This window comes from Neoarius graeffei, chromosome 26, assembly GCF_027579695.1.
Source record: "Neoarius graeffei isolate fNeoGra1 chromosome 26, fNeoGra1.pri, whole genome shotgun sequence".
Taxonomy (NCBI): domain Eukaryota; kingdom Metazoa; phylum Chordata; class Actinopteri; order Siluriformes; family Ariidae; genus Neoarius; species Neoarius graeffei.
In genome coordinates, this window is record NC_083594.1 from 44008844 (window position 1) to 44023929 (window position 15086).

At 42.3% G+C, this 15086-nt stretch overlaps 1 protein-coding gene across 1 annotated transcript; it reads left to right on the forward strand.

Moving 5' to 3' along the window:
• The first annotated feature begins 780 nt into the window (after window positions 1–780).
• On the forward strand, window positions 781–14996 carry lhfpl5a (LHFPL tetraspan subfamily member 5a). Its single transcript, XM_060911061.1, has 3 exons — window positions 781–1192; window positions 13892–14131; window positions 14872–14996. Exons 1-3 carry the CDS (start codon window positions 781–783, stop codon window positions 14880–14882), a joined length of 663 nt encoding a protein of 220 aa, XP_060767044.1. The 3' UTR covers window positions 14883–14996.
• Window positions 14997–15086: the final 90 nt, after the last annotated feature.

The window sequence follows — 15086 nt, forward strand, 5'->3', positions numbered from 1 at the left end:
AATGAGGATGGGTTCCCTTTTGAGTCTGGTTCCTCTCGAGGTTTCTTCCTCATCTCATCTCATCATCTCTAGCCACTTTATCCTGTTCTACAGGGTCGCAGGCAAGCTGGAGCCTATCCCAGCTGACTATGGGCGAAAGGCGGGGTACACCCTGGACAAGTCGCCAGGTCATCGCAGGGCTGACACATAGACACAGACAACCATTCACACTCACATTCACACCTACGGTCAATTTAGAGTCACCAGTTAACCTAACCTGCATGTCTTTGGACTGTGGGGGAAACCGGAGCACCCGGAGGAAACCCACGCGGACACGGGGAGAACATGCAAACTCCACACAGAAAGGCCCTCACCGGCCACGGGGCTCGAACCCGGGACCTTCTTGCTGTGAGGCGACAGTGCTAACCACTACACCACCGTGCCGCCCCTCAATTCTGTATATTTTACTATTTATTTTTATACTTTATTTGTTTTTATTTTTTCTATAACTCATGAATCAACAACACCTTCAGTTTCGTTGTACCTTTGAAAAAGTCACAATGACAATAAAGACTTATCTACTGTATCTTGACTTGAAGACCCGCCCACCTTTTAATCTGATTGGTTACTTGAAAATCGATCACCTGACCACTTTTTAAGAACTCAAGTCGTGGAACTTGAGTCTGTCACCAAATTAAAGTAGTGCGTTAAGAACGAAACTGATTTTAAGAGACGCACTATATATATTTTTTTTTTTCCTTAAGTTGCTCAATATATATATTTTAATATTTATAAATAGTGATGGGTAAACTGATCCCAGCTCAAGAAGCGGCCAGGATCTACCACACCAACTATGTGAGAAACGCCAGAGCCATCGGAGTGCTGTGGATCATCTTAACCATCTGCTTTGCCATCATCACCATGGTGGTGTTCATCCAGCCCTACTGGATCGGGGACAGTGTGGACACACCACAGTCCGGATACTTCGGGCTTTTCCACTACTGCATCGGAAACCCCATCACAGGAGAGCTGGTGTGTAAAGGAAGCGCTCTGGACTTCGGATCCATTCCCTCTGGAGCCTTTAAAACGGCCATGTTCTTCGTGGGGATTTCATTCCTGCTGGTTGTGGGCACCATCGGCTGCTTCAGTCTCTTCTTCTTCTGTAACGCAGGCAGTGTGTATAAGATCTGTGCGTGGATGCAGCTCGCCGCCGGTAAACACACACACACACACACACACACACACACACAGGTCACTTTATTACTGTAGGAACACCCATCCTGGATGGTTCTAGATGGTTCACAGGTCACTTTATTACTGTAGGAACACCCTTTGTTACTGTAGAACCCATCCTGGATGGTTCTAGATGGTTCACAGGTCACTTTATTACTGTAGGAACACCCATCCTGGATGGTTCTAGATGGTTCACAGGTCACTATTACTGTAGGAACACCCTTTATTGCTGTAGAACCCATCCTGGATGGTTCTAGATGGTTCACAGGTCACTTTATTACTGTAGGAACACCCTTTATTGCTGTAGAACCCATCCTGGATGGTTCTAGATGGTTCACAGGTCACTTTATTACTGTAGGAACACCCTTTATTACTGTAGAACCCATCCTGGATGGTTCTAGATGGTTCACAGGTCACTTTATTACTGTAGGAACACCCATCCTGGATGGTTCTAGATGGTTCACAGGTCACTATTACTGTAGGAACACCCTTTATTGCTGTAGAACCCATCCTGGATGGTTCTAGATGGTTCACAGGTCACTTTATTACTGTAGGAACACCCTTTATTACTGTAGAACCCATCCTGGATGGTTCTAGATGGTTCACAGGTCACTTTATTACTGTAGGAACACCCATCCTGGATGGTTCTAGATGGTTCACAGGTCACTATTACTGTAGGAACACCCTTTATTGCTGTAGAACCCATCCTGGATGGTTCTAGATGGTTCACAGGTCACTTTATTACTGTAGGAACACCCTTTATTACTGTAGAACCCATCCTGGATGGTTCTAGATGGTTCACAGGTCACTTTATTACTGTAGGAACACCCATCCTGGATGGTTCTAGATGGTTCACAGGTCACTTTATTACTGTAGGAACACCCATCCTGGATGGTTCTAGATGGTTCACAGGTCATTTTATTACTGTAGGAACACCCATCCTGGATGGTTCTAGATGGTTCACAGGTCACTATTACTGTAGGAACACCCTTTATTACTGTAGAACCCATCCTGGATGGTTCTAGATGGTTCACAGGTCACTTTATTACTGTAGGAACACCCATCCTGGATGGTTCTAGATGGTTCACAGGTCACTATTACTGTAGGAACACCCTTTATTGCTGTAGAACCCATCCTGGATGGTTCTAGATGGTTCACAGGTCACTTTATTACTGTAGGAACACCCTTTATTACTGTAGAACCCATCCTGGATGGTTCTAGATGGTTCACAGGTCACTTTATTACTGTAGGAACACCCATCCTGGATGGTTCTAGATGGTTCACAGGTCACTTTATTACTGTAGGAACACCCTTTATTGCTGTAGAACCCATCCTGGATGGTTCTAGATGGTTCACAGGTCACTTTATTACTGTAGGAACACCCTTTATTACTGTAGAACCCATCCTGGATGGTTCTAGATGGTTCACAGGTCACTTTATTACTGTAGGAACACCCATCCTGGATGGTTCTAGATGGTTCACAGGTCACTTTATTACTGTAGGAACACCCATCCTGGATGGTTCTAGATGGTTCACAGGTCATTTTATTACTGTAGGAACACCCATCCTGGATGGTTCTAGATGGTTCACAGGTCACTATTACTGTAGGAACACCCTTTATTACTGTAGAACCCATCCTGGATGGTTCTAGATGGTTCACAGGTCACTTTATTACTGTAGGAACACCCATCCTGGATGGTTCTAGATGGTTCACAGGTCACTATTACTGTAGGAACACCCTTTATTGCTGTAGAACCCATCCTGGATGGTTCTAGATGGTTCACAGGTCACTTTATTACTGTAGGAACACCCTTTATTACTGTAGAACCCATCCTGGATGGTTCTAGATGGTTCACAGGTCACTTTATTACTGTAGGAACACCCATCCTGGATGGTTCTAGATGGTTCACAGGTCACTTTATTACTGTAGGAACACCCTTTATTGCTGTAGAACCCATCCTGGATGGTTCTAGATGGTTCACAGGTCACTTTATTACTGTAGGAACACCCTTTATTACTGTAGAACCCATCCTGGATGGTTCTAGATGGTTCACAGGTCACTTTATTACTGTAGGAACACCCATCCTGGATGGTTCTAGATGGTTCACAGGTCACTTTATTACTGTAGGAACACCCTTTATTACTGTAGAACCCATCCTGGATGGTTCTAGATGGTTCACAGGTCACTTTATTACTGTAGGAACACCCATCCTGGATGGTTCAGTGGCGGTTCTAGACCAAAATTACTAGGGGGGCCGAGGTGGGGCCAGTGTTTTTTCAGGGGGGCACATATAAGGACAAAACATGGCAATATTTAAGCGTTCAAAATGTGTTGTTAAGTTTATTTAAAACCAAAACAAAATACATTGAGTATAAATACAATGAGATAAACATTCTGTCTCAATAGCCTAAACATAAAATAAATTGTGCTCAATAAATCTTAAAACCATGTTTCTCTTTCTTGTAAAATAAGATTTCTATTTTTGCATGCAGTGAACATTTTATCTGTACAATGACACTTTAAATTCACAGCATGAATGAATTTTCTTTTTCACAGCATGAGACTTGAATGTGGGCGGCACGGTGGTGTAGTGGTTAGCGCTGTCGCCTCACAGCAAGAAGGCCCGGGTTCGAGCCCCGTGGCCGGCGAGGGCCTTTCTGTGTGGAGTTTGCATGTTCTCCCCGTGTCTGCGTGGGTTTCCTCTGGGTGCTCCGGTTTCCCCCACATTCCAAAGACATGCAGGTTAGGTTAACTGGTGACTCTAAATTGACCGTAGGTGTGAGTGTGAATGGTTGTCTGTGTCTATGTGTCAGCCCTGTGATGACCTGGCGACTTGTCCAGGGTGTACCCTGCCTTTCGCCCGTAGTCAGCTGGGATAGGCTCCAGCTTGCCTGCGACCCTGTAGAACAGGATAAAGCGGCTAGAGATAATGAGATGAGATGAGTGTGAGTTTTCTTTCACTGTGGCATGGGTGTTGGTTTGAGCCAGATGGAGTGAGTATTTCAGAAACTGCTCCTGATCTCCTGGGGTTTTCACACACAACCAGAGCATTTTTTAAGGATTTTCCACTAGGAGACCACCTGGTCTGGGCAATACAATCACAGGCCCCAGAGTCCATGTGGCAGTACCGCTGCGGCATATTCTGTGATGCAAAATGGTTCACCAATCACCATACAGACAAACACACTACAGTGACTACACAGCTATCAAGAGCAATTACCAAGCACAAATGTTATGTCAAAGACACTCAAAGTTACACAATAATGACATTGGATTCTGACATCAGCCATCTCAGTAACCAAATTTTAGTTTTGTTTTTCTTAACCAACATGATCTTGTGTGTATATCTTATAACATAGATCTTCATTTTCCTTGTTAAATGTATACTTACATGGTACTTGGTTAATTAATTGCAACTGACTGAACCAAATGATAAGACATAACTTGGTTTAAAATTTGGTCTCCCAGTGAAGCTGGTTTGGCATTGACTAGGAGACCAAATCTGGCCACTGGAGACCATTTGGTAACTATGTTAAAAAATGCTCTGCGTCTCTAGAGTTTACACAGAATGGTGGGAAAAGCAAAAAACATTGAGTGAGCGACAGTTCTGTGTAAACTCCAGAGACTGCCGTGTGTGTGAAAACCCCAGGAGACCAGCAGTTTCTGAAATACTCAAACATTGAGTGAGCAGTGACAGTTCTGTGGGTGGAAATGTCTTGTTGATAAGAGAGGTCAGAGGAAAATGGTCAGATTGGTTCAAGCTGTGGCGGCAAGAAGGTCCTGGGTTCTAGTCCAGTGGCCGATGGAGGCCTTTCTGTGTGGAGTTTGCATGTTCTCCCCGTGTCCGCGTGGGTTTCTTCCGGGTGCTCCGGTTTCCCCCACAGTCCAAAGACATGCAGGTTAGGTTAATCAGTGGCTCTAAATTGAGCGTAGGTGTGAATGTGAGTGTGAATGGTTGTCTGTGTCTGTGTCAGCCCTGTGATGACCTGGCGACTTGTCCAGGGTGTACCCCGCCTTTCGCCCGTAGTCAGCTGGGATAGGCTCCAGCTTGCCTGCGACCCTGTAGAACAGGATAAAGCGGCTAGAGATAATGGATGGATGGATGGATGGGTTCAAGCTGCCAAGAAGGATATAGCAACTCTTTACAACCGTGGTGAGCAGAAAAGCATCTCAGCATGCAACAGCAGAAGACCACATTCAGTTCCACTCCTGCAGCCAAGAACAGGAATCTGAGAATCAAGAACAAGTTCCTATTAAAGTGGCCGGTGTGTATGTGTGTAAATACACACTACATGCAAAAAAAAAAGCTGTAGATGCCTTCAAAAATAATTAAATAAAATATTTTTCCATTAAAAAATCTATAAAGAGCAGTAAACCATAACAGATGAAATCAAAGTCAATATTTAGTGTGAGACAACCCTTTGCTTAAAAAAAAAAAAAGCAGTCTCAGGTACGAGTGCAGTTTTATAAGGAAATGAGCTGTAGGTTTTACTGAGCATCTTACAGAACCAGCCACAGTTCTTCGAGACACTTTGACTGTCACACTCCTTAATTTTGCACCAAAACTCAGCAGCCTTCATTGTGCTTTTTTTCTTTGTCTGAAAATTGGTCTTTTACATAATATTCTGCTTTCTATAAACTTTTTCTGTAACATTTAATTTTGTGCTGCAAAACTCATGTTTGGGAATCTAAACTGTTTTTGTACTGACTCAATAATGTACAGTAGACCTTGATCAAAATTTGTACTAAAAATACATCAGGTGCCTAAGATTTTGCAGAGTACTGTAGATAAAAAAGAGCTTTTTATTCTTGAACTTTCCACCAGAATAGATTCGGTCCACATTATATACAAGCCGATTGCTTTCTGAGTCACTGAGGTTTGAATTGTTCAACTGAAGTAACCAGTCAAAATGGCTGATCTCAATAAGAAATACTGTAAGTTCAGTAATTATAGATTGTGATTTCTACCACGGCGGCACGGTGGTGTAGTGGTTAGCGCTGTCGCCTCACAGCAAGAAGGTCCTGAGTTCGAGTCCCGTGGCCGGCGAGGGCCTTTCTGTGCAGAGTTTGCATGTTGTCCGCGTGGGTTTCCTCCGGGTGCTCCGGTTTCCCCCACAGTCCAAAGACATGCAGGTTAGGTTAACTGGTGACTCTAAATTGACCGTAGGTGTGAATGTGAGTGTGAATGGTTGTCTGTGTCTATGTGTCAGCCCTGTGATGACCTGGCGACTTGTCCAGGGTGTACCCCGCCTTTCGCCCGTAGTCAGCTGGGATAGGCTCCAGCTTGCCTGCGACCCTGTAGGACAGGATAAAGCGGCTAGAGATAATGAGATGAGATGAGATTTCTGCCACTGTAGTAAAATAGAAAAAAACAAGTAATTGACACTTTTTGCGAAGGATTTGCTTAAAGTGTATCTAAATGCTCTGAAAGAAAGAAAGAAAGCCATCAAAAATACTATGCTTACATGTAACTTTTTTTTATTTTAAAATATTCATATACCAATTAACATTTTGCTTTCTTTGTATATTCACATTACACTACAAAATAATTCACAGAATACCTTCGAATCATATTCAAGGGAAGGAGTTTAGGAAAAAATAAACTGCACACACTCTCCCAAAGAAAGGTACCAAACTGTAATTTTCCTCATCTCTGGGGATGGGATCAACTTTTACCTGCACTGTAAAAAAATATTTGTTGTTTTAACTTAAAAAAGTTAGTGCAAGGGCTGCCTTAAAATTTTGAGTTCACTGGAATTCACATAGTAAGTTAAATTGTTGTGAACTTACTATATTAATTTCAGTGAACTCAAAATTTTAAGGCAGCCCTTAAGGCAACCCTTGCACTAACTTTTTTAAGTTAAAACAACAAATCATTTTTTACAGTGTGGGGAAAGTGCACATGGTGTACCTTTAATTAGCTTTCAGACTTGTAAAAGAGCACATCAATGATCCTCCAGTTATGTACCTATAATTATATTTAAAGTTAAAAGATACATTTTGAAGGGCGGCACGGTGGTGTAGTGGTTAGCGCTGTCGCCTCACAGCAAGAAGGTCCGGGTTCGAGCCCCGTGGCCGGCGAGGGCCTTTCTGTGTGGAGTTTGCATGTTCTCCCCGTGTCCGCGTGGGTTTCCTCCGGGTGCTCCGGTTTCCCTCACAGTCCAAAGACATGCAGGTTAGGTTAACTGGTGACTCTAAATTGAGCGTAGGTGTGAATGTGAGTGTGAATGGTTGTCTGTGTCTATGTGTCGGCCCTGTGATGACCTGGCGACTTGTCCAGGGTGTACCCCGCCTTTCGCCCGTAGTCAGCTGGGATAGGCTCCAGCTTGCCTGCGACCCTGTAGAAGGATAAAGCGGCTAGAGATAATGAGATGAGATGAGATACATTTTGAGATACCAAAAAAAAAAAAAACTTGGCAACAAGGAAAACTATAGTTTGGTGTTTGGCCATATCACTAATTTATTCATGAAAGTAATTTGATTCGGTAATGGATCCCAGGACTGTGAGACAGATGATCCTTTGACCACTTATATCTGTAATTCGACTCAAACGCAAGTCAGTTTGCATGCACGTGTCGATGTCAATGAATAAATCTAAATGTTAAACCTGAGGACAGATGGATAAAGTTTATCATTTACAGTTTCAGCACCACGGTCAGTTCCATCAGTTTCTACACGACATCATGAGTTTATTGAGATCTACAGTAGGCTACTGTTTCATAAAACACATTTACCTTGATATTTATGCTTTTGTCAGATCGATTCATCGGTAGTTATGACACAAGGGTCTTGCTTGATTAAGGGACCAACAGTGGCTTTCTGACAGTCCTGGGATTTTAGCTCACCATCTTCTGAACCAGTTGGTCCAATGCAAGCAATATGAGTAATAACGGAAGACGTGGGGGAAAAACAGTACAGGAAATAAACTAGGAACATTAACAATGGTTGAGGACATTCCATGATGGATTTAATTATGTTTTATTATCTGTGTACACATTTACAAGGTGGCACAATGGCCTGTTGTTACCACCTCACAGCTCCAGGGTCCCTGGTTTAATCCTGAGTTTGAGTTACAGTCTTTGAGGTGTTCTGCATCTATTCCCTGTGTCTGGGTGGGTTCTCTGGTTTTCTCCAGTCCTCCCAAAACATGCCAGTAGACGGATTGTCTACTCTAAATTGCCCCAGGTCAAAAGTGAATATCTGTTCTTGATGCCTTGTGATGGACCCATGGGTGTAACCATTCGAAATACTGAACGCCATTCAAACAGCTTCTGAAGTATTAAAAGACCTGCAACGTTCTTGTTAAATTCCGCTACATGCCGTATTCTCTTTAAAGAGCAAGAGTGAGTGAAAGTAAGAGCACTCAGTAAACCAAGACCTGAGCATGTGCCAGCTGTCCTGCCATAGATATTGTATGACACTAAATAATAGATAGCAGTTTAGCTTCCTACAGTGAAAGCAGGCCTGGCAAGAGTTGCCTGGCAACAGTTTTTCATATTTATTACTTCTGTCTTGGATATTTCATTGCTTCTTCTTGAATGGAAGCATAATGTTCCACTTGGTGCAACAATAAAAGAATCTGTTTAAGTTATAATTCACTGTAATAATAATATAGAATGTAGCAAAGCATTTTGATTCAATAGCTGGACACATTTTATGGTGCGCTGTGATTATGTTGTCAGGTTTATGTTCTAGAGGCCTGTTTCTTGTTTTGTTTTTTTTTTCCTGTCTAGCTGTGTACAAATTTAAGATCTTAGAACAAATTTACACTTTAGGTGGATCCCGGAAAGACTGTACAAGTCTGAAAGATGCAGAAATTCATCATCACAGCATGGTATATTTATGATACAATCCGAAGTCCATCAATTGGATATGGTCTGGGTTTTACGGTAACCACCAGGTGCTTGAAGGGGAAAAGCTGCTGTTTAATCGGTTTTAGTTGAAACGTGGAAAAGTTTGCATCAACATTTACATTTTTCCTATCGTAGGGAAAAAAAGATATTCCATAGCGCAGTTAACAAGAAAGAGAGCATGTTGCCAAAGTTTTTCTTGTGTCAACATCTAAACTACAACTGAAACAGACAAACAGCTTTTATTATTTTTTTTTTAAGATGAATCCATTTGGGGGCGGCACGGTGGTGTAGTGGTTAGCGCTGTCGCCTCACAGCAAGAAGGTCCTGGGTTCGAGCCCTGGGGCCGGCGAGGGCCTTTCTGTGTGGAGTTTGCATGTTCTCCCCGTGTCCGCGTGGGTTTCCTCCGGGTGCTCCGGTTTCCCCCACAGTCCAAAGACATGCAGGTTAGGTTAACTGGTGACTCTAAATTGACCGTAGGTGTGAATGTGAGTGTGAATGGTTGTCTGTGTCTATGTGTCAGCCCTGTGATGACCTGGCGACTTGTCCAGGGTGTACCCCGCCTTTCGCCCGTAGTCAGCTGGGATAGGCTCCAGCTTGCCTGCGACCCTGTAGAAGGATAAAGCGGCTAGAGATAATGAGATGAGATGAATCCATTTGTAGCTTTTTTTGTCCCATAAAACTTTCAGGTCTATACGGTACTTTCCTTTCAGTTTCTAATATTTTAAACATTTTTAATCACTTTGTACTTATCATTACAATTTAGATTATTTATAAAGGTCTATTTTAACATTTCCTTGTATGACTATTTAGTCTCTTTTTTTTTTTAAACTACTACTTCTACTTCTTTTGGCTGCTCCCGGTCGGGGTTGCCACAGCGAATCTCATCTCTCATCTCATTATCTCTAGCCGCTTTATCCTTCTACAGGGTCGCAGGCAAGCTGGAGCCTATCCCAGCTGACTATGGGCGAAAGGCGGGGTACACCCTGGACAAGTCGCCAGGTCATCACAGGGCTGACACATAGACACAGACAACCATTCACACTCACATTCACACCTACGCTCAATTTAGAGTCACCAGTTAACCTAACCTGCATGTCTTTGGACTGTGGGGGAAACCGGAGCACCCGGAGGAAACCCACACGGACACGGGGAGAACATGCAAACTCCACACAGAAAGGCCCTCGCCGGCCCCGGGGCTCGAACCCAGGACCTTCTTGCTGTGAGGCGACAGCGCTAACCACTACACCACCGTGCCGCCCCCACAGCGAATCTGTTCCACATATTTAATTTGGCATAGTTTTCACACCGGATGCCCTTCCTGACCCAACCCTCCCCTCCCCAATCTATCCAGGCTTGGGACCGGCGCTAAGTATACACTAGCTTGTGCAACCCCAGTGGTTGGGTATTTCACTTAATCTGCATGTCTTTGAATTGTGGGAGGAAACCCGAGCACCCGGAGGAAACCCATGCAGACACAGGGAGAACATGCAAACTCCCCACAGAAATGCCCCCATCGAACCCAGAACCTTCTTGCTGTGAGGCAATAGTGCTTTTTTTTTTTTTAACCATGTGGCCAAAAAAAGTACAGTTTTTTGATCAACGACTTTCTTTTTTTTAAACTTCTGTTTATTGGGTTTTTTTTAACATTAGTTATAAATTTTACATGAATACATTATTGTGGATTATTTGTGCAAGCAAGAAAAAGACAAAAAAAAGGAAGAAAAAAAGGATGTCATAGAAAACATATCACTGTATACGACGAATGATCGTTCGTGGGTTTCTCTCATTGAAATAATCTATGAAAGGTTGCCATATCAAATCGAACACGTTGACCTTTCCTCTTAGGGTGAATTTAATTTTTTCCAACTGTAAATGCTTCAATTAATGATTTTCTAAAAGAAATGTAGTTGAAGCTGATGTTGGCCAAGTCAAACATATGTTCAGAGATTTTATTTCACGTTAGTGAACTCAAAACATTCTCCATTTACCTTGACAGAAATTGAGTTTGAGACGAGTATTCACCAGCCCTAAGATTACTAATGCGAGATTGGTATAAGTGGGCATGACTTCCAGGGGTGTTAGTTGATACTGCAAATGTCAATCACTCCAGATCCATTATATTGGGGAATGAAAAAGACTAATTTGGCATATTTTCAGCGATACCTCATTGCCGCATAGAGAACATATACAAAACTCTAACCAAGACAGTAATCAGAGCCGAAAACCCACTATGAGACATCAGTTCTAATTTGTACGCCATTTTGCCAATCCCTGCAGTTTGTCCCAGAGGCACTGGGAACTACTGTAGCACATTAGTTCATATACCATGAACAGTGTGTGTAAAACCTGAATAACTAGCAGTAGAAGTCCACTGTGTAGGACCGCTCACTTTATTCTTTCCACATTCACTGGATATGAGCAATCGCATGCTCTGATTGGCTACTCTGCTACTAGACTATCAGCTCGTATACCATGAGTAGAGAAAAACAAAATGGCGGAGCGTGTTGCTGAACCAACCAAGGACGAAATAAAAACAACTCGAAAACAAACCCCCACAAAAAAAGCGCAACAAAAATATGGAATAAAAGTATTTGATGGTAAGAATGTTATCTTTTTTTTTTGCTTTTCAAGAATTATTATTATTATAGCAAGTTTCACGAATTGCTCCTGTCATTTCGCTGGATTGTTTACATTCTTTTTTTTTTAAAGATATTTTTTGGGCTTTTTTCACCTTTATTGGATAGGACGGTGTAGAGACAGGAAATGAGCGGGAGAGAGAGACGGGGAGGGATCGGGAAATGACCTCGGGTTGGAATCGAACCCGGATTTATGGTATGGCGCCTTATCCACGACGCCCCCAAGGATTGTTTACATTCTTTTTTTTTTAAAGATTTTTTTGGGGGCTTTTTTCACCTTTATTGGATAGGACAGTGTAGAGACAGGAAATGAGTGGGAGAGAGAGATGGGGAGGGATCGGGAAATGACCTCGGGTCGGAATCGAACCCGGGTCCCCGGATTTATGGTATGGTGCCTTAGCCACGATGCTCCAAGATTGTTTACATTCTAAGTGGAAATGATTTCATTGGACATTTTGGATCAAGTTTTTATTTATCAAATTTGCAAAAAATAAAAATGTGTTTTATCAAAATCCAGTGAATGAGCGGAATAACAGTTTTATTCGATCCACAATCTCATCATACATAGCTTATAACCGACTCAGCATTATGTGCCTCGTCGGCTATCAGCTCATGTACGATTCGATTTTGTGGAATAACTTAAATATTCAAACATACAGTGAATCTAAAAAGTGTACACACCCCGTTAAAATGATGCGTTTTTCTGATGTAAAAAAAAAACGAGACCACAATAAATAATTACAAAAATTTTCCCACCTTTAATGTGACCGGGGGTGTGTGTGTGTATGTAAAAAAACATCCAATAAGCTGGTTGCATAAGTGTGCACACCCTTAAACTAATACTTTGTTGAAGCACCTTTTGATTTAATTACAGCGTTCAGTCTTTTTGGGTTCACACCTGCCATCAATTAAAATGACTCTGATTAACCCCAAATAAAGTTCAGACATTTACTCAGTTGCATCCTCCAGCAAAAGCCAGGGTTCACAGAGAGCTTACAAAGCATCAAAGGGATCTCATTGTTGAAAGGTATCAGTCAGGAGAAGGGTACAAAAACATTTCCACGGCATTAGATATACCATGGAGCACAGTGAAGACAGTCATCAAGAAGTGGAGAAAATATGGGACAACAGTGACATTGCCGAGAACTGGACGTCCCTCCAAACTTGATGAAAAGACAAGAAAACTGGTCAGGGAGGCTGCCAAGAGGCCTACAGCAACACTGAAGGAGCTGCAGGAATCTCTGGCAAGTACTGGTTGTGTACTACATGTGACAACAATCTCCCGTATTCTCAATATGGCTGGACTATGAAGTAGGGCCAAAGATAAACATCCAGGCCCGGCTAAATTTTGCAAAAAAAACCCCAACAACTCTCCCAAAAGCATGTGGGAAAATGTGTTATGGTCTGATGAAGCCAAGGTTGAACCTGTTGGCCACAATTCCAAAAGGTATGTTTGGCACAAAAACAACACTGCACATCACCAAAAGAACACCGTACCCACGGTGAAGCATGGTGGTGGCAGCATCATGTTTTGGGGTTGTTTTTCTTCAGCTGGAACAGGGGCTTTAGTCAAGGTGGAGGGAATTATGAACAGTTCTAAATACCAGTCAAGTTTATCCCTAAACCTTCAGGTGTCTGCTAGAAAGATGAATATGAAGAGGAATTTCATCTTTCAGCACGACAATGACCCCAAAAAAGTTTTGGAATGGCCCAGCCAGAGCCCAGACCTAAATCCAATTAAATCTGTGGAGTGACCTGAAGAGGGCTGTGCACAAGAGACGCCCTCACAATCTGACAGATATGGAGCGCTTTTGCAAGGAAGAGTGGGCAAATATCGCCAAGTCTAGATGTAGCAGGCTGACAGACTCCGACCCAAAAAGACTGAATGTTGTAATTAAATCAAAACAAAAGTATTAGTTGAAGGGTGTGTACACTTATGCAACCAGCTTATTGTACATTTTTATTGATGTTTTTCCCCCCTAACAGATTTGTTTTTCAATTGAATTGTACAGGCTATAGGGCACATTAAAGGTGGGGAAGGTCTCATTTTTTTATTACATCAGAAAAACCTTTCATTTTAATGGGGTGTGTACACTTTTTACATCCACTGTACCTGTTGTGTTTGTCTTTCTGAAACATTCTAAATCTATGAGACGGTGAGGTAATCAGTGTGTTTTTCTATCACGTAGCCACCTGTATGGCCATCGGCTGTATGATATACCCAGACGGATGGGACTCGGAGGAGGTGAAGCGCATGTGTGGCCAGCGCACAGATAAGTACACGCTGGGGAACTGCACAGTGCGCTGGGCTTTCATCCTGGCCATCATCAGCATCACGGATGCCCTTGGTCTCTCCTTCCTGGCCTTTGTACTGGGCAACCGACAGGACAAACTGCTACCCGAGGACTTCCAGGTGGACGAGAACACAGGTAAGATGACAGGCTATTTCTACACATACAGTACACGAGGAATAAAAGGTCCAATTCATCGAAATGTTCTACGTAGAACCTTATGAGTGCTTCTCAATTCCATTTCGCAAGCAAAGAACCTTTTTTTTTTTTTAATAGGACATAGACAAAAACTTCTGTTCCATATTTATACCACAACGCTCTTGAATTCTCAACTTAAAGGTGTTAATGTTCGATTAATTTTCTCTAACAGCAGCTCAGGGTTTTATCGATGCACTCATGCAGATGTTCCACTTAAACAAGTTTAAAAAAAAAAAAAAACTTTTGTAACTTAATTGTAACTCAAAAAGCGTAATGAGCTCTTCTTTAATAAATAACAAACGTAAAGAAAATTACCTAAGAGAAAGGAGGGAAAAAAAAGGTTAGCTTTTAAATTCATCAGCGAGATTCAGAAAAGCGCCGTCTTGTACTGCTGTATCCTCAAACACATTTTAAGCCTCCCACGTTTTCTACTGGAGCTTCTAAAAAGCACACTCAAGCCAATGACCTTCACTTTCAAGCAAACTTCAGTGCATCTTGTTTCCAAGCAACGCAATATTAAAATAGGCAGTTGGGTAAACTAAGTTTTGTTTCTTCTTTTGAGTCAATCAAGTCCTATGAGACAGTATTGTGTTGTAGAGAAGGGTTTCTTTCCCCCCTTTCCTTTCTTTCTGGACTGTCAGATCGTGAGGTTGATACACAGCTCTCTTTTTCAATTTCAGAAGATGCATGAAGCCTCGGATCTCCTCGTCTATTTATGGAACCGCGTCAGCCAAAACATCTTTGACCATTTTTCATCGATGGATTTTCTTCAACTGTTGTTAAAGGGAAGACTTTTAATATTAAATGACGCACCACTTTCGTACCGTAGAGTCTTTATCCTTTACCTCATCTACATTTAAATCTTTCAGCTGCTTATTCATTTTTTAAAAAATGA